We start from the raw sequence: 25,521 nt of genomic DNA on the forward strand, positions 1-25,521 counted from the left end.
GTTGAGTGTGACAGAGATTGACAATTCTGTACATTATTTGCTGCAATGATACTTAAAGCACTTTTCCATATTCCGCTCTCCAATGTCCCACTTTCCATTTCAAATCACTGAATCTCTCGCTTTTCTCACCGAACAGCACTACATACTTCTATTTCCCCCGTTATCATTCATCATCAGTGTTCTCATCCTCAGCCCTTCTAGCCTGTATTTGTCACATACTTAAGCTTTCGTTCCATCTGTTTCCCCAGTAAAAAATCATCCCATTCCCACTTTACATTGCACTGAGCAACACAATCAGGAAGTGAAACTCATTAGGACATATACTAATATACATTCTGTTGGCCAAGACTCTTGGTATCAGTCTTGGGACTCCTAACTCAAAAACCAGACACTTAAAATAGCCAACACAACACAGTACAGTCAACCTCTTCCCTCCCTGCCCCTCATCAAAGTAAAACCCAACATTCAAATCATCATTCAGAGTTCAACAACAATACCCCGCACATCGTCAATCGAGGTTGGAGCCAGTCACAGACAAGAAGAAGACATAAATGATGAGAACATTTGTTTGTTGAAGGACTGTCATTGGTTAGATCAGAGATAAGTTTTGTAAACCAATCACATTCTTTCCAAACAACATCAAGTTATACTAAAGGATCACTGTCGTATATAAAAAGATAAGGACATATCATGCTCTCATTATTCAGTAAAGGCCAACCAAGGACAGATATCTATGATACGGTACATATGGGATGCCTAATGCTACCCTCTTACAAAAACACTGTATTGTATCATCTTAACTAATACGAGGGCATTACAACTATGTAGAGATCTAATAATATTTGGCTGGGAGAGAAACATTGTGCTGTGGTAGACATGTGACCATGCATTTGCTAAAACCAACGCTCAACATAGGAGCACATTCACCTCCACAGCATCAGTCAGGCTGTTTTTCAGTACCAACACCACCGGAGAAATGGGACTTCAGTGGTGGAGTTAAACAGGCATTTGTACCACGCCTTGCTAACAGGCTGCACACGGACTGAGATACACTGGTACGGCTTGTCACATCAGCATTTCCAGTATATTCCCCAGGTCTGAGATGAACTAAGATAGCCTGGTCTCGCCATTCATTAGTGCACACCGTACAAAACCTTTTTGCAACAGAAAATGAAAACGAGTTTCTTATTGTAAAAATCCAGGTAGTTCCTCCCTGTTTCAGTCAATTTCTTCTATTTAGTGCCTAATGAATACGAACCTGGTCTCTGATATGTTTGACCTTTAGCCAACTCTTATCTGTCATGTTCATAGTTGTCTGACAAGGCAACAAACGGAATAGTAATTGATTAGAGCACAAACATATCTGACCAGATCAGGCTATAGATTCAGGGGGAAATTCTAACCTCCATTTTGTCAAATTTTCACTTCATATCAGTGGGAGACTAAGTGAAAATTGGACTAGAAGTTAGGACACCCATTAAGTGCCGATATTCTCCCCGTTTCTCTCTTCACTCTTTTCTGACTGTCCTCTTCCAGCGTCTGTCTCCAAATCAGAGGTTCTCCTAACCTCTAACCAGTTTAAACAAGAACCTGTCTATGCGCTATATACAAAGAAAGAAATAGAAAATAACTTAAACCTGTATATACATTACCATTCAGACTGCAAAAAGGAGAAGTTAAACTGGTCAGCGCTGGTTTTTTCTCCCAGATGATGTTTAAATACAATGATTTATTTGACATCCCAAAAAGATTGTGTACCATCTGTCTTTTACATCGCTGAAGTTTCTAACAGCTGTAGTTCATACCTCGTCTTAAAAACATATATGATTTATATGGCTTTCTTCACTGTGATTTCCATTGAATGGGTTGTTAGCATTCAGTAATCATGCCACTAGTGAGCTGAGTGTGATGCTTCTGTAACAGAGTTAGGAATGTACCGTAATGCTCGGCAGCTAGCTTGAAATGTTGCCGATGGAGCTAACCGATTGGTGCCTTTTGTATAGCTCAATCGTGTTCCCACGTTGTCATGGAAGGCGTGTGTTGCAAAACAGAGGATCACTGGTTCGAGCCAGGGATGGAGACAGGGACGGTGGAGGAAGCTAAACCGTCAGCGGCACACTGACATTGGTTACACTTCTCTAAGATAGAAATCAGAATAGAACTAGCCTACCTAAGGTTGAGTGTCTGCATGAGATGTGTGCGGGTTAATATAAAATGAATCACAATGCGATAACAATATGGATTCTGTCATGATGCTATGCCTCAGACTCACCATGATGAGTGTCTAGTGCAAAAATTCCACCTTCTAGTAAGCAGCATGCCGTTTAAATAAGATTTTCTCTACTTGTTTGATAGATGCCAGCGAAGTATACAGTAAAGCAGACACAGAGACGTCTGAGTCACTAAATGCGTCAAGTCATTTTTTTTTGTTTCTTTAGAAAATATGTCTTGAATGTGAGTGTTGGATCGGAAGTGTTTTGATGGCAAACTGCCTCTCCTCATTGGGCTTTCCTCCTCCTGGTCCCGCCTCCTGTCTCTGTTTAACCAATCAGGGAGCTGCGTCTTGACAAGTCCACATTGCTGGCACTCAGTCCTCTGCATTCTGATAGGCCGGTGTTGGCGTCCTGGAGAGAGGGAGGGAGAAAATAGAAAGGATGTTTATATTTATTTATTTCACCTTTATTTAACCAGGTAGGCCAGTTGAGAACAAGTTCTTATTTTCAACTGCGACCTGGCCAAGATAAAGCAAAGCAGTGCGACAAAAACAACAGAGTTACACATAAAGGTACAGTCAATAACACAATAGAAAAGAAAAATAGATGTACAGTGTGTGCAAATGTAGAAGAGTAGGGAGGTAGGCAATAAATAGGCTCTAGAGGTGAAAATAATTACAATGTTTGATAAAACAAACAGTGTTAACTAAATCTGACACTAATGAAAGTCAAATCATTTCATTCAGACGTATATCTCAGGAGCTCAGTGACAGCAGTCCTTGGCTGGTAACTAACAGGTTAATAGCTCAGTGACAGCAGTCCTTGGCTGATAACTAACAGGTTAATAGCTCAGTGACAGCAGTCCTTGGCTGGTAACTAACAGGTTAATAGCTCAGTGACAGCAGTCCTTGGCTGGTAACTAACAGGTTAATAGCTCAGTGACAGCAGTCCTTGGCTGATAACTAACAGGTTAATAGCTCAGTGACAGCAGTCCTTGGCTGGTAACTAACAGGTTAATAGCTCAGTGACAGCAGTCCTTGGCTGGTAACTAACAGGTTAATAGCTCAGTGACAGCAGTCCTTGGCTGATAACTAACAGGTTAATAGCTCAGTGACAGCAGTCCTTGGCTGGTAACTAACAGGTTAATAGCTCAGTGACAGCAGTCCTTGGCTGATAACTAACAGGTTAATAGCTCAGTGACAGCAGCCCTTGGCTGGTAACTAACAGGTTAATAGCTCAGTGACAGCAGCCCTTGGCTGGTAACTAACAGGTTAATAGCTCAGTGACAGCAGTCCATGGCTGGTAACTAACAGGTTAATAGCTCAGTGACAGCAGTCCTTGGCTGGTAACTAACAGGTTAATAGCTCAGTGACAGCAGCCCTTGGCTGGTAACTAACAGGTTAATAGCTCAGTGACAGCAGCCCTTGGCTGGTAACTAACAGGTTAATAGCTCAGTGACAGCAGTCCTTGGCTGGTAACTAACAGGTTAATAGCTCAGTGACAGCAGTCCTTGGCTGATAACTAACAGGTTAATAGCTCAGTGACAGCAGTCCTTGGCTGGTAACTAACAGGTTAATAGCTCAGTGACAGCAGTCCTTGGCTGATAACTAACAGGTTAATAGCTCAGTGACAGCAGTCCTTGGCTGGTAACTAACAGGTTAATAGCTCAGTGACAGCAGCCCTTGGCTGGTAACTAACAGGTTAATAGCTCAGTGACAGCAGTCCATGGCTGGTAACTAACAGGTTAATAGCTCAGTGACAGCAGCCCTTGGCTGGTAACTAACAGGTTAATAGCTCAGTGACAGCAGTCCTTGGCTGGTAACTAACAGGTTAATAGCTCAGTGACAGCAGCCCTTGGCTGGTAACTAACAGGTTAATAGCTCAGTGACAGCAGCCCTTGGCTGGTAACTAACAGGTTAATAGCTCAGTGACAGCAGTCCTTGGCTGGTAACTAACAGGTTAATAGCTCAGTGACAGCAGTCCTTGGCTGGTAACTAACAGGTTAATAGCTCAGTGACAGCAGTCCTTGGCTGATAACTAACAGGTTAATAGCTCAGTGACAGCAGTCCTTGGCTGATAACTAACAGGTTAATAGCTCAGTGACAGCAGTCCTTGGCTGGTAACTAACAGGTTAATAGCTCAGTGACAGCAGCCCTTGGCTGGTAACTAACAGGTTAATAGCTCAGTGACAGCAGCCCTTGGCTGGTAACTAACAGGTTAATAGCTCAGTGACAGCAGTCCTTGGCTGGTAACTAACAGGTTAATAGCTCAGTGACAGCAGTCCTTGGCTGATAACTAACAGGTTAATAGCTCAGTGACAGCAGTCCTTGGCTGGTAACTAACAGGTTAATAGCTCAGTGACAGCAGTCCTTGGCTGATAACTAACAGGTTAATAGCTCAGTGACAGCAGTCCTTGGCTGGTAACTAACAGGTTAATAGCTCAGTGACAGCAGCCCTTGGCTGGTAACTAACAGGTTAATAGCTCAGTGACAGCAGTCCATGGCTGGTAACTAACAGGTTAATAGCTCAGTGACAGCAGCCCTTGGCTGGTAACTAACAGGTTAATAGCTCAGTGACAGCAGTCCTTGGCTGGTAACTAACAGGTTAATAGCTCAGTGACAGCAGCCCTTGGCTGGTAACTAACAGGTTAATAGCTCAGTGACAGCAGCCCTTGGCTGGTAACTAACAGGTTAATAGCTCAGTGACAGCAGTCCTTGGCTGGTAACTAACAGGTTAATAGCTCAGTGACAGCAGCCCTTGGCTGGTAACTAACAGGTTAATAGCTCAGTGACAGCAGTCCTTGGCTGGTAACTAACAGGTTAATAGCTCAGTGACAGCAGCCCTTGGCTGGTAACTAACAGGTTAATAGCTCAGTGACAGCAGTCCTTGGCTGGTAACTAACAGGTTAATAGCTCAGTGACAGCAGTCCTTGGCTGGTAACTAACAGGTTAATAGCTCAGTGAAAGCAGTCCTTGGCTGGTAACTAACAGGTTAATAGCTCAGTGACAGCAGTCCTTGGCTGGTAACTAACAGGTTAATAGCTCAGTGACAGTGATGGACGGCTAACACCAGGTACCTGTGAGGGGTCTTCTGCACTCTTGTTGAGGAAGTTGAGGGAGCTGGCTCTCTTCATCCTGAAGAACAGACAGACATTAAGGATTCAATTAGCCTCAATAGAAACAGTGTTATTGCCTGGGTTTTCCTTTAACATTAGGTTACTAACTCAAGTGCCTTGTCAGCTCCCCAATAAAGAACAAACCCACTGAGGCAAACACAAAACTGATTCACACAGTATGAGCAGTGATGGGCTAGGGTGCAGACATACGCGCAGTCTCTCTCACCCTGGGTTGCGGGGCTCCTGGGGGCCACTGCCCTGTAGTTTCTTCACCAGCATCTCACTGCTCCTACGTAGCGCTTCACGGATCTTCCCAAAGGAGCCGCTCCGACGCAAAGAACCGTTACCTTCCTGAGAGAACAAGACAAACACTGCATATTAAAGGAGTGGCCTTTAAAACAATGTCATTTTTTATGTATTTATTCTTTTCAAAAACGTTTTATTACTTACAGTAAGTACTGTGCTTAAGTTTAAGGCATGTGTGAAAAAATGCTGTAAAGTAAGAATGCTTTCAAAAATATGTTTTTGAAAGAAAAGCACATCTTGACCATTAAAATAACATCAAATTGATCAGAAATACAGTGTAGACATTGTTAATGTTGTAAATGACTTGTAACTGGGAACGGCAGATTGTTAATGGAATATCTACATAGGCGTACAGAGGCCCATTATCAACAACCATCACTCCTGTGTTCCAATGGCATGTTGTGTTAGCTAATCCAAGTTTATCATTTTAAAAGGCTAATTGATCATTAGAAAACCCTTTTGCAATTATGTTATGAAAACTGTTGTTCTGATTAAAGACGCAATACAACTGGCCTTCTTTAGACTAGTTGTGTATCTGGAGCATCAGCATGTGTGTTCGATTACAGGCTCAAAATGGCCAGAAACAAATAACTTTCTTCTGAAACTCATCAGTCTAGTCTTGTTCTGAGAAATTAAGGCTATGCCATGCAAGAAATTGCCAAGAAACTAAAGATCTCATATGATGCGGTATACTACTCCCTTCACAGAACAGCGCAAACTGTCTCTAACCAGAATAGAAAGAGGAGTGGGAGGCCCCGGTGCACAACTGAGCAAGAGGTCAAGTACATTAGTGTCCCGTTTGAGAAACAGACACCTCACATGTTCTCAACTGGCAGCTTCATTAAATAGTACCCACAAAACACCAGTGTTCACGTCAAAAGGTGAAGAGGCGACTCCGGAATGCTGTCCTTCTAGGCTGTTTTTAAATGGGCCTCTGTACACCTATGTAGATATTCCATAAAAAGAAATAAGCCATTTCCAGCTACAATAGTCATTTACAACATTAACAATGTCTACTGTATTTCTGGTGCTTTCTTTCAAAAACTAGGACATTTCTAAGTGACCCCAGACTTTTGAACGGTAGTGTACATCAAATCAATATTTGGTGTGACCACCATTTGCCTTCAAACAGCATCAATTCTTCTAGGTACACCTGCACACCGTTTTTGGAACTCGGCAGGTAGGTTGGCCCAAACATCTGGGAAAAATAACCAGTTCTTCTGTGGATTTAGGCAGCCTCAGGTGCTTCTCTCTCTTCATGTAATCCCAGACAGACATGATGATGTTGAGATCAGGGCTCTGTGGGGGCCATACCATCACTTCCAGGACTCCTTGTTCTTCTTAACGCTGAAGATAGTTCATAATGACTTTCGCTGTATGTTTGGGGTCGTTGTCATGCTGCAGAATACATTTGGGGCCGATCAGATGCGTCCCTGATGGTATTGCATGATGGATAAGTATTTGCCTGTACATCTCAGCATTGAGGAGACCATTAATTCTGAACAAATCCCCAACTCCATTTGCAGAAATGCAGCGCAAAGTTGCAAGGAACCTCCACCATGTTTCACTGTTGCCTGCAGACACTCATTCATGTACCGCTCTCCAGCCCTTCGGCGAACAAACTGCCTTCTGCTACAGCCAAATATGTTGACTCATCAGTCCAGAGCACCTGGGGCCATTCTTCTGCACCCCAGTTCCTGTGTTTTCGTGCATAGTTGAGTCATTGACCTTGTTTCCACGTCGGAGGTATGGCTTTTTGGCCGCAAGTCTTCCATGAAGGCTACTTCTGACCAGACTTCTCCGGACAGTAGATGGGTGTACCAGGGTCCCACTGTTTTCTGACCATTCTGAGCTGATGGCACTGCTGGACATCTTCCGATTGTGAAGAGAAGTAAACATGATGGGTCTCATCTGCTGCAGTAAGTTTCCTTGGCCGACCACTGCGTCTACGGTACTCAACGTTGCCCGTTTCTTTGTGCTTCTTCCAAAGAGCTTGGACATCTGGAAACCCCAGCCTGCCTTGAAATGTCTGCCTGGGAGAGACCTTGCTGATGCAGTATACCTTGTGTCTTGTTGCTGTGCTCAGTCTTGACATGTCTGCCTGGGAGAGACTTTGCTGATGCAGTATACCTTGTGTCTTGTTGCTGTGCTCAGTCTTGACATGTCTGCCTGGGAAAGACCTTGCTGATGCAGTATACCTTGTGTCTTGTTGCTGTGCTCAGTCTTGACATGTCTGCCTGGGAGAGACCTTGCTGATGCAGTATACCTTGTGTCTTGTTGCTGTGCTCAGTCTTGCCATGGAGTATGACTTGACAGTAAACGGTCTTCAGGAACCTCACCTTGTTAGCTGAGTTTGGCTGCTCCTCACCCAGTTGTATTCCTCCTACACAGCTGTTTCTGTTTCAGTTAATGATTGTGTTTCAACCTACATATTGAATTGATGATCATTAGCACCTGTTTGGTAGAATTGTTTCATCATACACCTGACTATATGCCTACAAAATCCCTGACTTTGTGCAAGTGTACCTACGAGAATTGATGCTGTTGAGAAGGCAAAGGGTGGTCACACCAAATATGGATTTGATGTAGATTTTTCTCCTGTTCACTAACTTTGTATTTAGTTACTTGATAAATATAATATTGTGTCTATTTTTTAAAGCATTCTTACTTCAGAGCATTTTTTCACACCTGTCACCTGTTTGCACAGTACTGTATATCAATGTCTTTATCAGGCACAACAAACATCACACTAGATTTAAGCTACATATATCATTAGTGTCAAAACACCTAATTTCTTCAAACTTACGGGCGCTTGACAATATATATCTCAATTGTTTTTTTTCTCTAAATCAATTTGTTGCACAATTATAGGTATATACACTGCATTTCAAACAGTTTTGAATAATTTTATGAATTGTAAAACTATACCTAGGCTAAATAAAAGCCTTCAACCATAAGACCCACTAATAATTACATTATTTTAACCTGTTGTTTTGAAATAATCACTGATCAAGCATTCAAGTCTACGAAAATGCCCCTTTTGTTACAAATGTAACCAGAACCATGCACATCCACTAATAATGACCATCTTCTGGTAGCAGGCATTATAGAACATGAACACAGGTCTCATTAACAGCCTCTCAAGCACAAGCCCATGGCTAGTAAGTAGCCAGCTATTCTTTATATTTAAAGTCTAGCCAACTTGGATCTATTTGCTTGCTAACAAGGTAGAACAGTTGAGCTGTTATGAATACACCCTCCAGTCCGTCTCCAACTGTTTGAACAACATAGCCTGTTCATTTTGTTTAGTTGTTGAAATCAAGTGGTCTACCTGGATAAGAAGATGTTTTCATTCTGAGAAATAAGTGAGTTGGCAATTCCTTAAACAAATGCATATTTTTATGCTCATTGCACATTTCTAAAACACAGACTAGACAGCTAGCACATAACAGTCTGTGGACATTTCTAAAACACAGACTAGACAGCTAGCACATAACAGTCTGTGGACATTTCTAAAACACAGACGAGACAGCTAGCACATAACAGTATGTGGCTAAAATTCTGCTCACATTATCCACAATCATGTTCATTGATACTCTCGTTTTAGTAGGGTCTGCTCTGTTCTAAAAGTTGGGAGTTGAGACAAAGAAAGTATTGTGAAGTAAAAGTTAAGTTCTCCTCTATTACAGTAAAATTATGTCTGAATGTGTTTCGTGTGTCTAGAAGTCCGGTTATGTTGGACCAAACCTCAAATGCAAATTGCAAATTTAAACTGCTTGTTGTCAGAGAGAAATAAGGTGATATTTAGTTTCTTTTTTGTGAGTGGTAGGGGAGGGGCTTGGTGTCTGTGTGTGAGTGGGAAGGTGCACAGTACACACAGCACAGAAGGAGTGAAGGAGACAAGACCATAAAACATTGATTCTTGCTAACAACATGTATTGGAATTAATTTGATATATAGCCCATCCCTAATTTGACTGTATGTTCACACTTACGAATGCTTCATCTTTCAACAATAATAAGACAAAAGGAGGTTCGTACCCCGTTCCACTCTGCTCCGTCGTCCCCCTCACAGTCCCCTCGCTGGGGCCCGTTGAGACCCTCCCGGCTCTGCCGTCGCTCACCCCCTCCTGGGGCCCCATCCTTCAGGAGCTCCACCACCTTACTCTGGTTAATGGCATCTATACCCTGGGGGAGAACATGATAATGAATCCTAAATGTCAGCAGGGTTGAAACAGAGTGTGTGAGAGCTTCAAGACTCTAGACTACAGCCTTTAATAATTGCACTGCCAGTGTCTCCGTGCTTGTACCTTCTTTTTCAGTGATTGTGTAGGACCTGCTTTTTTGAATGATTGCATAGTAAAACCTTTTTTGACTGAATGTGCAGCAACTGCTACCTGACAGCGCATCACTGCTACCTGACAGCGCATCACTGCTACAGGACAGCGCATCACTGCTACAGGACAGCGCATCACTGCTACAGGACAGCGCATCACTGCTACAGGACAGCGCATCACTGCTACAGGACAGCGCATCACTGCTACAGGACAGCGCATCACTGCTACAGGACAGCGCATCACTGCTACAGGACAGCGCATCACTGCTACCTGACAGCGTATCACTGCTACCTGACAGCGTATCACTGCTACCTGATAGCATATCACTGATACCTGATAGTGACAGTGAATTACTAGTACCTGATAGTGTAGTGCTAGTACCTGATAGTGTAGTTCTAGTACTTGATAGTGTAGTTCTAGTACCTGATAGTGATAGCATATTACTAGTAACTGATAGTGACAGTGAATTACAAGTCCTGGATTGTGTAGTAACTGATCGTGTAAGTACTAGTACCTGATCGTGTAAGTACTAGTACCTGATCGTGTAAGTACTAGTACCTGATCGTGTAAGTACTAGTACCCGATATTGATAGCGTATTACTAGTAACTGATATTGACAGTGAATTACAAGTCCTGGATAGTGTAGTACTAGTACCTGATCGTGTAGTACTAGTACCTGATCGTGTAGTACTAGTAGCCGATAGTGATAGCGTATTACAAGTAACTGATATTGACAGTGAATTACAAGTCCAGGATAGTGTAGTTCTAGTACTTGATCGTGTAGTACTAGTACCCGATCGCGCATTACTAGTACCCGATCGCGCATTACTAGTACCCGATCGTGCATTACTAGTACCCGATCGTGCATTACTAGTACCCAACTGTGTACCTGACAATGAATTGCTAGTAACTGATAGTGATAGAGTATTACTAGTACCTGACAATGTATCACTAATACTATATTACCAGTACCTGGTAGCGTATTACCAGTACCTGATAGCGTATTACCAGTACCTGATAGCGTATTACCAGTACCTGATAGCGTATTACCAGTACCTGATAGCGTATTACCAGTACCTGATAGCGTATTACCAGTACCTGATAGCGTATTACCAGTACCTGATAGCGTATTACCAGTACCTGATAGCGTATTACCAGTACCTGCTTGCGTGTCTTGGTAGAACACTCCTCCAGTGTCTCAGCTGCCTGTAATTTACCCTGTCTGCGGTACAGCGCCCCCAGGCTCTTCAGGGTGGTATTGACGGTAGGACTGACAGGAATGAGGTACATGTCAACATCAGGTCATCATTAAACCACAATGTTAATATAATTTAAAACACTGAGTTCTGTGTATTTATCTCCCATTCAAATTAAGTTTAATACTAAGTCTCACCTGTCAACTTTGCAGGCCTTGTACCAGCTCCCATACTCTACACAGGGACTAGCTTCCTTCCTCTTCCCCTGAGAGAGAGTGGGGGGAAGAGAGAAATAGAGAAAGAGATAAGAGAGGGGAAAGGCCGGGAGAAGAGGGGCAGTTAGCAGCAGTAGACATTAATTATGACCTTAATATAAAGCCTCAATTATTAATACATGAATATTCTCCGTCTTTATCTCAGTCCTATTGGTCTACCCATCCATCAGAGTTCATAAGCTGCCATTAACAGGTAGGACAGAAGGACCATGGTTCAGATCAGTCAAACTGCAGCCACCTTGCTCTCCTCTCTCTCCTCCGCATGCATCCAGATTGGCTTGTTGTCATCTGCAAGAGAAGAGGATGAAGAGAAGAGGGGATGAAGAGAAGAGGGGATGAGTGGCATAGTTTTATTTGTATATTCATATATTTTGTTTCACGGACCAGAACCGTATACCACCCGTATACCGCGCGTTATGAACCATATACCACCCGTATACCGCGCGTTATGAACCGTATACCGCGCATTATGAACCGTATACCGCGCGTTATGAACCGTATACCACCCGTATACCCCGCGTTATGAACCGTATACCACCCGTATACCGCGCGTTATTACCCGCATTACAGCGCGTTTTGAACCATATACCACCCGTATACCATACGTTATGAACCGTATACCATACGTTATGAACCGTATACCATACGTTATGAACTGTATACCATACGTTATGAACTGTATACCATACGTTATGAACTGTATACCATACGTTATGAACTGTATACCACACATATACCATACATTATGAACCGTATACCACACATGTTATGAACCTTAAACTATATGTTATGATATATGTTATGAACCATATACGTTTGGTATACCTTATGTACCCACATGACAAATAAAAGGTATTTGCATTTAAAACCAAAAATTGATTAATTTATGGCATATCATTGAAGATTATTCCACCTCAACGCTAACTCCGTGAAACCTACAGTGTGTGTGGGAACACAAAGTGTCCCATGCCAGACCCCTGTACTGTGCTCTACTGAGCGTGACAGTGTTTAAGGGTTTGATTGGCTTCAAGGCAGTGCTGCATTAACATGCTTTACACACAACAGATAGCCTGTATTAACCCTGAACTGACTGACTGGCCAGGACACGACCACGCATGGTCAACTAATGACCACAGGGTTTACAGGGTAGTCCCGGCCAGAATGGACATACTGTTGATTCACACATCTTCTAATGCTACACGAAGAGTTGATGGAGGTGGTTGGTCTGGTGGTAAATGTAGTAGTAGGGTGCATTCCAAATGGCACCCTATTCCCACAGAGCTCTGGTCAAAAGTAGTGCATTACATAGGGAATAGGGTGCCATTTAATTAATAATAATTGATTGGATTTTCTATCGAGGTACTCAAAAAGCTTTACATAGTAGGGGGAAACTCACCTCATCCACCAGCAATGTGTAGCACCCACCTGGGTGATGCATGGCAACCATTTTGTGCCAGAATGTTCACCACACATCATCTATCAGGTGGAGAGGTGAGGAGTGATGTATGCCCATTAGGAATGAGGCCATAATGGAATGGGGCCAGGTTGGGAATTTAGGATGCAGCCCTAGCTTGTCAGTGAGTGTTGTGTTAATGTCCACTGTAGGACTGCTGGTCGTAGGAGACTCACTGTTGACTGATCCAAACTCCTTCTCATGTGCTCTGGTTAGGATCTCTTTGTACAGGGACTCAGCATCCTTGAACTTCCCCTGTTTGAGGTAGCATGTAGCCTAGAGAGATGAGATGAAACATCAAATGGTTTGATGTGAAAATACATCTCAACTCAATACACAAGCCATTAAATGTAACAATACCAAGATCACAAAAAAAAAAAAACATCCGTCTGTTCAACTTGAATAAACTTGATTAAATCTCTCAGGGGGAATTCATTACTGAAAATGGAGCTCATCAACCCTCTACTACAATGTCTAGAACCCTTCTCCCTCCCTCCCTCCTCACCAGGTTGTTCTTGGTCTTGGCTACGTTGGGGTCGTCAGCCCCCAGTTTGGACTGGTAGATCTCCAGGGCTTGTCTGTAGTAATACTCCACCTCCTCGTACTTTCCCTGGTTCTGACACAGCAGGGCCAGGTTGTTCAGCTGCTTGGCCACGTCAGGGTGGTACTTCCCCAGGACCTGAACACATAACCATTTAAATACTTTATCAGTCATACATATACTTTCACTTGTGAGTTATCATGGGCTATGAATTTATCTGACCACATGACCTAACCAGGAAGAACACTGTAATGATCCATACCTTCTCTCTAATCTCCAGGGCTCTCTTACAGAGGGGCTCAGCCTCCTTGTACTTGCCCCTCTTCCCGTAGAGGACAGCCAGGTTGTTGAGAGTGGCGGCTACCGCAGGGTGGTCCTTCCCCAGGGTCTTTTCTCTGATGGCCAGGGCATCGTTCAGCAGGTGGGCTGCCTCTTTGTACTTGTTCTGGTCCCTGGAACAAAACATCTCATCATGTTAGAAGATGAATACATGTGCTACCTGTAGTTAATCATTAAGTCTTCAGCCAGCTATTCATCTGAGCAAGTGTATCAATCCATCCATCCATCCTACACACACACACACACCTGTAGACCAGGGCCAGGATGTTGAGCATGGTGGCCACGTCAGGGTGGTCGTGTCCGGAGGTCTTCTCCAGGTCCTCTAGGGCCTGTTTGCAGAGGGGCACGGCCACCTCGTACCTCCCCTGGGAGGCGTACTGGATCACCAGGTTGTGGAGAGTCCTCAGGCGGGCCGGGATCTCATAGCCACCCTGCTGGGCCGCCACCTCTCCACTGGGCTGGGCTGGAGGGGGAGGGGAACCACAGCGGAGAAGGGAGGGGAACCACAGCAGAGAAGGGAGGGGAACCACAGCAGAGAAGGGAGGGGAACCACAGCAGAGAAGGGAGGGGAACCACAGCAGAGAAGGGAGGGGAACCACAGCAGAGAAGGGAGGGGAACCACAGCGGAGAAGGGAGGGGAACCACAGCGGAGAAGGGAGAGGAAACACAGCGGAGAAGGGAGAGGAAACACAGCGGAGAAGGGAGAGGAAACACAGCGGAGAAGGGAGAGGAAACACAGCGGAGAAGGGAGAGGAAACACAGCGGAGAAGGGAGAGGAAACACAGCGGAGAAGGGAGAGGAAACACAGCGGAGAAGGGAGAGGAAACACAGCGGAGAAGGGAGAGGAAACACAGCGGAGAAGGGAGAGGAAACACAGCGGAGAAGGGAGAGGAAACACAGCGGAGAAGGGAGAGGAAACACAGCGGAGAAGGGAGAGGAAACACAGCGGAGAAGGGAGAGGAAACACAGCGGAGAAGGGAGAGGAAACACAGCGGAGAAGGGAGAGGAAACACAGCGGAGAAGGGAGAGGAAACACAGCGGAGAAGGGAGAGGAAACACAGCGGAGAAGGGAGAGGAAACACAGCGGAGAAGGGAGAGGAAACACAGCGGAGAAGGGAGGGGAAACACAGCGGAGAAGGGAGGGGAAACACAGCGGAGAAGGGAGAGGAAACACAGCAGAAACACAGCAGAGAAGGGAGGGGAAACACAGCAGAAACACAGCAGAGAAGGGAGGGGAAACACAGCAGAGAAGGGAGGGGAAACACAGCAGAGAAGGGAGGGGAAACACAGCAGAAACACAGCAGAGAAGGGAGGGGAAACACAGCGGAGAAGGGAGGGGAAACACAGCAGAGAAGGGAGGGGAAACACAGCGGAGAAGGGAGGGGAAACACAGCAGAGAAGGGAGGGGAAACAGCAGAGAAGGGAGGGGAAACACAGCGGAGAAGGGAGGGGAAACACAGCGGATAAGTGAGGGGGGGGTGGGGAAACACAGCGGAGAAGGGAGGGGAAACACAGCAGAGAAGGGAGGGGGAGGGGAAACACAACAGAGAAGGGAGGGGGAGGGGAAACACAACAGAGAAGGGAGGGGAAACAGCAGAGAAGGGAGAGGAAACACAGCGGAGAAGGGAGGGGAAACACAGCGGAGAAGGGAGGGGAAACACAGCGGATAAGTGAGGGGGGGGTGGGGAAACACAGCGGAGAAGGGAGGGGAAACACAGCAGAGAGGGGGGGGGGGAACACAGCAGAGAAGGGAGGGGGGGGGAACACAGCAGAGAAGTGAGGGGGGGGAACACAGCAGAGAAGGGAGGGGGGGGAAACACATTACTCAATATGTCTATAGGCATTTTGGAATGAAACCCTGTGACATCAAAGTTAGTGCTCTGCTACAGCTGATGATGCCACAGGTTTGGGTTCTCTATTGCTCTCTACAGGTGTTGACTACAGTCTCTGGGTTGGACACATAGTAAACATATTTAGATTTTTTTTTAATGATGTTAATCATTTAGACTTGTGGGATTCCCCTATATGGTCCTCTTCTTTATCAATTAATCAATCAAAACAGTCAATCATCATCATACCCTGTCCCTGGTCGTCATCGTTGGGGAACAGGTCGTCCAAGCTGTCTTTAGACGTCTCCCCTGCAGCCTTCTCCTCAGACTGTGACACGTCGTCGTCAAACTTCTTGATCTTGTTCATGAACTCCAGGTGCTTCTTCTCTTCCTCCAGCTGGGCAACACTCTGCTCACTACGCTGCAGCTTGTGCTGGGGGGAGAAGAGGGGAAGAAGAGGGGAAGAAGAGGGGGTATGGGTGTGAGGGAGGTGAAGCTCGACAAATGTTTTGCTTTGGAAGGGTATAAAATGATAGCATACTCCAAAATCTAAATTGACGAGATGAGCCCACATCATCGATGGTATACGTTGGGACATGGACTCATAACGCTTTAATCACTTTGGGTCTAGAAACATCTGAAAACCATTGATATTAGAGTGAACTACCAGTGCAAGCAGTATGTAGTGATATGCTGTACACGTACCTGTGTTCCTGCTAGCTCATCTCTTAACCACTGGTTCTCCTGACACAGTCGTCTGACCTGGGCTCTTAGCTTCTGTTTCTCTGACTCCACAGCACTCAGGTGACCCGACAGGGCAATGATCACCTGGGGAGAGAGAGAGAGGGAGGGATGGAAGGAGGGGTTAACACTCTAGAGTCTAAGCCGGGGGGGGGGGGGGGGGTTCTACTAAGTTATGTAATTCTTATAAGGACCCATTTAGGTATCCCCCAAAACATATAGTCATACAGACGTCTCATGGTCTGACAAACACCTCTGTAGCTCTGCCACCTTTCACCGCAGATGCGGAAGGCCGATATCGGCGATTGAGACGCAGCCCACGGGAAAAAAAGGTATCTCTAGTTTAGACAGACAGATATTTATGGGGATCTATATTATGCTAATTAGATTTCCGCAAGGCCACAGAAATGGATTCAAGAGGGTTAATTGAAGGAACAGAGAAAACTTTGAGAATGTTTCCATTTCTAAAGAGTAAGCGGCTAGCCTTGGGGTGATGATCACCTGAAGAGAGGGACTTTGTTTGATCTATTTCATCTTTATTTATCTAGACAGGTCAATTAGGAGCTAACTCATTTTAAATGACACCCTGGCAAATAGGGGGGGATGGATTCAATAATACAGGAAAGCTTTGATAATGTTTTGGTTTCAACGGGGGGGGGGGGGGGGTCACGTGTGTTTAATATTATTAATTTAGTGGGTGTTTTTTCTGTTCTATTTTACACATGTACACGTGTGTTTTAATACATGGTTTAATTGGAAATGTTTTTTTTTGTTGCATATCCTATTATCTACGGAGACTCTGGAGCAATTAGGGTAAGTGCCTTGCTCAAAAGCACACCTTGTCGGCTCGGGCATTCGAAGAGCAACCTTCCGGTTACTAGCCCAACGATCTAACCGCTAGGCTACCTCCCCTGGCTGACTGCTTGTTGTAACCTATTCTGAGACCAGTGCATATAATGTCCTCTTTTGGAGGACAATAATATATTGTTCTATTCTACTCTATTCAAAATAGGGTGGGGAGGTGAAGGAGTGAGTTGAGTCGGAGGGAAAGCTTTGCTTGTCTTTTGGGACGTTATTTTACCCATTTCATGTTATATCAGTCCATCAGTGTCTAAGGCAGATTCCTACGGGCACCTTCCTACAGGAAGAACAACTCCCCTATTCTCTATAATTCAACGTCCTCTCTTTCTACAAGAGACATTATTCTAAATAAATCCTCTTGTTGAATCTTAGTCATACAATGTACCACTTCGTCGTCGAGGACCAGAATCATCTTTCCCCCTTCACTCATGCTGAATGGGGCGGCAGGGTAGCCTAGTGGTTAGAGCGTTGGACTAGTAACCGGAAGGTTGTGAGTTCAAACCCCCGAGCTGACAAGGTACAAATCTGTCGTTCTGCCCCTGAACAGGCAGTTAACCCACTGTTCCCAGGCCGTCATTGAAAATAAGAATGTGTTCTTAACTGACTTGCCTGGTTAAATAAAGGTTAAATAAAGGTAAAATAAAAATAAATAAAAATAAATTTGTCATCATTGCATCATCATCATCCTGTACCTCTAAACCAGAGTAGTAAGCATCTTCCACTCAACCCATCTCTCCTGTCTCTCTTCCCCCCCCCCCCCCCCCTCACTGAATCCCTCAACCCCTTCTTTCCCCCACATCTCTCTCCTACCTGTGCCTCTCCCAGGCCTAAATCTATGGCCTCCAGGCTCTTCCGCAGCAGGCCTGACTTCTCCTGGGCAGCAGGTGGCTGGGTGCAGTCCAGCAGGGACGTGAGGAGCTGGGCATGCTCCCCTCTGAGTGTCTCCAGGCCCTGCATCACAGTCTTTGTGTTGAGCACGATCTCATCCTGGGTCAGGCGCTCCAGGGCCTCCTCGCTGCGTGGGTACACCATGGTGGACATAACCTGAGTTCACACACACACTGGAGGGGAGAGAGATTAGTTTTGAGTTAGCATATTCTTGTTCGAAGATCTTAGAATCAAGGCTAGTTAGAGGACGAGCCATCTAATCATATTACAAGACTCAGAAAAAATAATGTCCGATTATGAGATTATTTCAAGGATGAGCATTAGAGGAACAAAATCCCTCCAAGAGATTATGTTTACACAACTGTTCAGTCTGTTACCAACAACCAACCATGCCACAGCTCACTCCTCTGGGCCCTCTGCCTCTGTTCCAATGGGGCTCGAATCTTTTGAGCTTGAATAAATCAATTAATGAGCTGTGAGCATTTCAGTTACAAAGCTATTCAATACATAGTTTGCGTGGCACTACCTTTATAGTCAATCTATATCGCGACTCGCGAGAGAAGAGAATTGACTAAATGGACTCATGGAAGTTAAAGACAGGCATCGTCGCAGATTTACAGCTGGACCGAGCAGAAATGCGCGACTCCGCGATTTCTCCTCCACTCCTCTGCTGTAGACGCGCACCTGTTCTCCTCTCGCGTCGCCAAGAGGCCCTCGCCCACACAATCACCTCCCTCCTCCCTTCCCCACCCGCACAATCCATTGACTGCAATGCACCAATATGAGCGATCCCGTAATTTCCCATCCGATTGCCACAACTAACAAATCTCTCAAACGCTGTATGGAACGTTTGACAATTTGCAACGCTTGTTGTCGATCCATCTTACTGTCAATAGTAGCCTAGTATATGGACCAACACACTTTCGGAATCGCCCCTCTCACGGGATGACAAGAAATGAGAGACAGAGGATGAATGAAGGAGATCGACAGAGCAGAGCATTACAAGGAAATAAAATACATTCAGTATTTTGAGAGACCTAATCTATTATAAGATCTTGGCCTTTATCATACAAAGAATGATAGGCCTTAATGTCACACGCAGGCTCGTGTCCTATAAAAAAACACTCCGACATGTTTGTAAGCATAGAGGCAGGTTTGAGGCCCAGAACAAAATATGCTTCTGCAAGGGCTGTCTGCAATGGATGCGGTCGTGACAATTTCCCCAACACTTAAAATAAGCGATGACTCGTCGAAACAACGTAGCGAACCAAGACGAGCTCGATTGGCAACATAGTATAACGTTGGTGATATGACGAGCCTGGTCTGGGAGAGGAGCACAGGTATGATTTTGTAGCCTAACTCTCTCGATTGGACGTAAGAATATAAACCAATACAATTCATATACTGTTAAAAATACACTGACAAACCTCGTAATGACTCTCAATCCACACGTTACCTTAATCGAAACGGTTCTATTTCCCCCAAGACAAGAGCCGGTAACCTCGAGATCAAACAAAGCACCACGGACTGTTGTGATGCTCCACTTCAATCCCTTTTAGTAAGAGTGGGCTACGCTCCTGAACCGCAAGGCTGAAAAGATAACGGTACCGATATTAACCTGCGTTTACATAAAGATTGACGGTATAATATCACCGATTTTTAAAATGATACGTTTTCTGCAGCTAAGCAAATTGTTAAATGTAGTCAGGTAACTTAACAAAAGTGGGTCTGTGCACCACGATAAACATCTATTTACCTTCTCTCTCCCCAGTCCGCCCGCCGGTTAAATCCTGATGACACGTTAGTCGGTCTGCTGCACTATAAAAATAAACCCACGACACACCACTGGCTTTAATCCCGTTGTATAACGTCGCTGCCGTCTAAAAGCGAGAAAATTCCAAGCAATACATTGTAACCAATTATGCTAGCATGGCTGGCTAGCTAATGAATTCGAGCCTGCCACGAATTAGCCTAGTCAATGTTCTCGTCTTCCGTAACTTGAACCGGAACAGCGCTCTAAATACAGGAACACTATTTGGCGTGAGTCGGCATCGTTCTATCCATCCTCAGAATTTGTTTTAAAAATAGTGCGGGACTGGTACGTTCTCTCACAGTTTGAGAAGTGTGTTCCAAGGATGACAGTCGCTACCCGAAAATGGCTGTTGTCCGAATTCTCCCACAATCCACAGCCTCAGCCCTGGCGCTATGACATCACCACCCCGGGGAAGGGGCACGGTGTTGAGGCAGGAGGTATTCCTTTTCTTCATTCTAATGTAGACATATATTAGGCTATATAGATGGCGCGATTTTCATGTTTTTAAAATGCACTGATAGGCACACTCCAACACTCAGACATAATTTACAAACGAAGCATGTGTGTTTTGTGAGTCGGCCAGATCAGAGGCAGTAGATGACCAGGGATGTTCTCTTGATAAGTGTGTGAATTGGACCATTTTACTGTCCTGCTAAGCCTTCAAAATGTAACGAGTAATTTTGTGTGTCAGGGAAAAAGTATGGAGTAAAAACGACAACATTTTTATTTACGAATGTAGTGGAGTAAAAGTAAAAGCTGTCAAAAATATAAATAGTAAAGTACAGATACCCCCAAAACGACTTAAGTAAAAATACTTTAAAGTACTACTTAAGTACTTTACACCACTGTCTAGAGATGCCAGAAAAACTTTAACTGAACTTACATTTATAAAATAGGTTGTTAATTCCTAGATTACTTTCAAATGAATGAAAATAAACCAGAGGACATAAAGATCAGGAGTATTTATTTAAAAAACAATGAACAGTTCCACTTTTCCATCACACAACATAAACATAAAAAAGCAGTACTACAAAATATTTCAAATAAAAAACAAGGACTAAGATACATTACAGAAGCACATTTGTTTTGTATGTACAAGCATTATTATTGTTTATAGGCAAAAGGCAAAAGAAAGCTGCTGAAGAAACAATGGCATGTGCAAAAATACTCTCCAAATCTACAAGCGTTAGAATCCTCCCCTCAAACTACTAGCTACCAAGCATAACTATGGTCTATGCAGTGTTACACAAAACCCGATTCCCTTCTGTGATAGGCTGCTATGTTACAAGCAGGGAAATCCTTTCAAATGGGTTCTATTGTGGAATCCTGACAGAGACTCTAGATCTTACGGTTTGTTCTAGACCTCTCACTCCATTTGTTCTGAAACACATTGTGATGATAGAGGAGAGGAAGGAGATTATTGATAATTAAAGGGATTTATTAATAGATCATATTGTTCTTCCCTTCACTAGGGACAGGTGTTTTTCAGGATCATGTGACCTGAACAGGAAGTCTGGGCCCTGGTTATAGGTTTAGACCAAAGACGGTGGATAAATGAAGATATCTTATGTGATAGCAGCTGGGTCTGGTCTACATAGTTAATTGACTGTATATGAACCAGAAAAAAATGAGGGAGCGAGATGTCTTGCTTCCTCTTCCGTCTCTAGTATTGACTATAACCAGGGCCCAGAGTTGTTCTAAGTCACATGGTTAGGAATAACTGCTGTCCCTAGGTTCTGACTGGAGGGAGTACAGCTGACCGGAAGTTACTTTTTAGTAGCAGGTTAGGATAATTAAAGTGGCAGATTAGGATACTTAGGTTAAGGTTAGGAAAAAGGTTAGGATTAGCTCAAATTTTCTCCTAACCTGCTACGAAAAGTAACTTCCGGTCGTAGACTATACTCCCTTTAGTCACAACCCTGTCCCTATACGTTAGTCATGAAGACCATCACAGCAACCACAGGTCAGTACAGCTAGAGACACAGGTCAGTACAGCTAGAGACACAGGTTAACACACAGCAGGTCTAGTTAGAGACGACAGTCACACAGGAAGAATAGGCCTAGAGAAGGTAGGAAAAACAACAAACATGTAAACGGTGAAACCGGTGAAAGACAGGACTGAACTGTGAACAGGGGGAGAGGAGAGACAGAGTAAAACAGTGGAATGTTTCATGGTAACATCATCTTTTTCTAACATTGAAATAAATTATTTTGGAACAAGAATCATGATTTAAAGTTTTGTTTTGTTGTTGTCACCAAAAACACTGAACACCTATATCTACACCCTCTCGTCAGCTTGGCTGTTATATCCATGTAACAGACATTTTTGGCAGTGATTTTTTTTTGTCTGTCCCGTTCGTTGAATACTTACGATTCCCCTATGAAAAGAAAGTAGTTCAAATAGAATCATATCTTACACTCCTTATTATGCTAATAACACGCTACAAGGCAAAGAGCAGTTGGAGCTCTGGCAGTAGATGTCGCCCATAACAACTGATTCAGGGTCAGGTAGTTTTAACTCCCCCTAATGGTTATGGTTAGAACTGGAGGGCAGGGTAATCTGATCCTAGATCTGTGGTTAAGGAGACACATCTACACATCATAGATACAACCACGTACATAACATACATAGATACAGTCAGTTAAAAGATGGGTCCAAGTCCAGATGAAGATATGTGTCTGGGTCTAAGCCCGTGGCTGGTGGGCAGCGACACGTAATAAGAGCAGCAGAGTTTGATGGTCTGCTTTGAATAGTGCCACTGCCCTGGCCATATCTCTCTTTGGTACTCACAAGGGAAGTTGCACAAAGTATCCAAGCTCACAGGCTACAAAGTTACAAGGTCAACTGACTATGGAGTTTGGAGAGAGATTATTATGGTGTGTTTGTGTTCAAAGAACAACAGAAAATGCTCTAGTGAAGTAACAGCTGGTTCTGCCCTATAAAAAGTGTTTCATTTGTAAATTAACAGTCCGCTATCTCTCCGCTATCTCTCCTGCCATCAGTTTTTTTCTCTCTCGAATTAAACGAGACATTCACTGATAAAATAGGTTTAAAACTTCCAAAAATGGAGTGTTCCTAAATAATGACGCTTCTGACGACAGTGAGATCAAATAAACAAAGACGCAATCAATGAATATTATCTGCATTCAAATGAAGTTCAGGGGATATCTCCAATGACTGTTGGAAATGCATCCTCGTACTGTGAAATCTTTGCATGCTATCATTCAGACTTATTTGTGGAACATGCATAGCTGTGTATTCATTCTCAGTGAGTTTGAAGGCCTTGGTGCAAAACACTTCCTTTGTAAGAGCCCCCCCCCCCCCTCAAAAGAGAACAGGGACAGATATTGAGTTAGTTACACAAGATGTTGACGTCACTGCTGAGGAACCTCCTACCTCCAAGTTACCATGAAAATCATAATAATAACAGCAAAATTGGACACAATGGCATTGTAATACTTGACATTGGTCTTAATACTTTACAGTGCACAGGTGGGGTTAGGGCTACAGGTGACCCAGCGCTAAGTTACTCACGACTGGTCAGCGTTCATTTTAGATGCCAAGAGGACTAGTGTGTTGCTTAGAACACATCATCATTTCATAAAATCAAGAGAACAATGCCGACCACAATAACTGATTGATAAAGGGACAAACCTTACAGACAGCAGTAGAGTTTGGACAAACAGTGAGCTATGAATTTGGAGGACTGGACTGGACTGTGCTGCTCACAGAAAGTTACAATGTTGTTACAACATCAAAGCGGAGCGTTTCCATTTTTTACTCTTCATATGCATCATATCAACGTATATCAATGGTGAGAGCAGGAAAAGCATTGCTACTGTAGGTGTTGTCTGTTCCATTTGTCATGCACAGTTCCCCTCCATACCCCATAATAACCATGTCATTACTTTTAACACAATATGATGTTCTTGTTATAACTAGCACGTGGGTGGTGGAGTTTACAGCATGCAGGTCTGGGTTAGAGCACGGATTGACCGTTGGCAGGTTCCATGTGATAAGAGACCTGGTCAGGGGTCAAGGGTTCATAATGGGAGTTATTCGTGGGGTTGCATCTCATCGTTACGGTTAGTTGAGCGGCAGTTAGTTATCTTGTGCTGTGTTCCCCTCATACACACACCACACAGGGAGAGAGGGGCATTTTAATTCATTAAAGTGACACGTAGCGCTCCACCCCTTCCCTCCATCCCTCCTTATAGAGAAATAAGACAAATATAGAAAAAACCCTCCATCGTGATTGACCAATACAAGTGCCATGGTGTTCTGAGAGGCGGGGTCTGTGTGAGTAGGTGGGACGGGACTGGCTGAGGCAAGGGGGCGGGGTAAAGGACCCTAGGAGGGGGGTTTGCTGTAACCAAACAGTCCAACAGGGAAGTACTTGACGTGCGTGGGCCACTGGGCGGCCAGTTGGAAGAACTTGACGTCGTTCCACTCCGCTCCGTCTATGGACACTGCAGGGACACACACAGGGAAGGAGACACAGCTAAGTATGGCTGTTGTTCAGACAGAGAACACTTGGGGCTGTGTCCGAAATGGCACCCTATTCCCTATATAGTACACTACTTTTGACCAGGGCTATTCCCTATATAGTGCACTACTTTTGACCAGAGCCCAATGGGCCCTGTACAGGGAATAAGATGCTATTTCTGACACACTCTTAGAGACACTTAAGAGGTCCATTAACACAGCCCATTCTCCATTTCCTCTTTCCTACAACATCCCCAATAAATCATGTTCCCCTCACCCTGGCCTCACTCCACCCTTACCCCGTTTCTCTTCCTCCTCCTCCTATTTTCAGAGATTCCTCTACAGTACACCTTCACTGGATCATCCCTCCCTCCCTCCCTGTGTTATGTTGCTGTACCTTTCAACATGGTATGATGCTGCTTGGCAGAACAGATGAGTCTGCTGATGGCCTCGATGACCTGGCTCTTAGAGTCTACGTCCTTCTCCTTCGGTTTCTTACCCAGGAAGATGGTGGGAACTACAGAGAACGAGAGTGACATCGAGAGAGAGACAGAGAGTCAATCTTCATAACAATACAATTCAATGCACGGAAGAAAGAAAACCACAACTAGAGGGCATGTATACATTCCACCTCCTGTCTCCGTATTAAAAACTGTTGTAATGCTGAATGACTTTGCCTGTGTATTATAAAATAAATTATATTCTAAAACTCTCTTTACCCTTCTTGTTCTTCTCCTTGGTGACCACCGTCATGGCCATGGTGCTGACCTGGGCCTGGGTCTCACTGATGCCCCCTCCTGGTAGCCTGCTGACCTGCAGGGACCTGAAGGCACTCTTCAGGGTGTTCTTACCGCCCGTGTCACGCCGTTCCCCGTCACGTCGCTTCTCCGCCAGCGACGCCAGCCAGTAGTCCACCTGCAGCCCGATGGTGTCCACACCATGAGGCATACTGGGGCTCCTGGAACAGGAAGGGGAGGGGCCGGAGACAGGAAAAGGTGGGGGTTAGGGTACAATGCAGGAAAGGGGAAATTACGGAGGTTCTTGGTTAAAAATGCCAAAAGGCTGTGTTGTTTTGGGAGGTTTAGTTAGGGGGTATTTAGTGACAGAGCAGGTTATGGATTCAGGGGCA

At 44.5% G+C, this 25,521-nt stretch overlaps 2 protein-coding genes across 5 annotated transcripts in view; both read right to left on the reverse strand.

The window, feature by feature from the left end:
• Positions 1-1,709: 1,709 nt before the first annotated feature.
• On the reverse strand, positions 1,710-20,333 carry LOC109906391 (kinesin light chain 2). 4 transcript variants are annotated; one of them, XM_020504066.2, is made up of 16 exons: positions 19,850-20,325; positions 19,550-19,683; positions 18,016-18,266; positions 16,309-16,431; positions 15,853-16,036; positions 14,021-14,237; positions 13,698-13,887; positions 13,400-13,573; positions 13,071-13,170; positions 11,680-11,729; positions 11,364-11,431; positions 11,132-11,240; positions 9,675-9,821; positions 5,555-5,679; positions 5,290-5,347; positions 1,710-2,624 (listed from the first exon to the last, which is right to left on the reverse strand). In XM_020504066.2, the coding sequence occupies exons 3-16, from the start codon at positions 18,244-18,246 to the stop codon at positions 2,541-2,543; spliced, it is 1,860 nt and encodes a 619-aa protein (XP_020359655.2). In that variant the 5' UTR covers positions 18,247-18,266; positions 19,550-19,683; positions 19,850-20,325; the 3' UTR covers positions 1,710-2,540. The 4 variants fall into 4 exon arrangements, with proteins under 4 accessions (XP_020359655.2, XP_031647714.1, XP_031647712.1 ...); XM_031791854.1 differs by lacking the exon at positions 19,550-19,683 and having other exon boundaries at positions 20,206-20,333; XM_031791852.1 differs by lacking the exon at positions 19,550-19,683.
• A 520-nt stretch (positions 20,334-20,853) lies between these two features.
• The window catches only part of LOC109906210 (phosphofurin acidic cluster sorting protein 1), a gene marked incomplete in the record, with an annotated part of 76,271 nt that continues 71,603 nt past the window's right edge, over positions 20,854-25,521 (reverse strand). The window contains 3 exon segments of the mRNA XM_031791851.1: positions 20,854-24,376; positions 24,790-24,909; positions 25,112-25,350. Coding sequence (XP_031647711.1) covers positions 24,258-24,376; positions 24,790-24,909; positions 25,112-25,350 — 478 coding nt within the window.

This window comes from Oncorhynchus kisutch, linkage group LG16 (assembly GCF_002021735.2).
Source record: "Oncorhynchus kisutch isolate 150728-3 linkage group LG16, Okis_V2, whole genome shotgun sequence".
Taxonomy (NCBI): domain Eukaryota; kingdom Metazoa; phylum Chordata; class Actinopteri; order Salmoniformes; family Salmonidae; genus Oncorhynchus; species Oncorhynchus kisutch.

Coding starts and splice junctions, on each gene's coding strand:
- LOC109906391 (XM_031791854.1), bottom strand. CDS start 18,246: ATGTCCACCATGGTGTACCCACGCAGCGAGGAGGCCCTGGAGCGCCTG. Junction 16,432..18,015: donor TAGGCCTGGGAGAGGCACAG/GTAGGAGAGAGA, acceptor CTCTCTCCCCAG/GTGATCATTGCCCTGTCGGG. Junction 9,822..11,131: donor CTACCAAGACACGCAAGCAG/GTACTGGTAATA, acceptor GTTCTCCCCCAG/GGTATAGATGCCATTAACCA.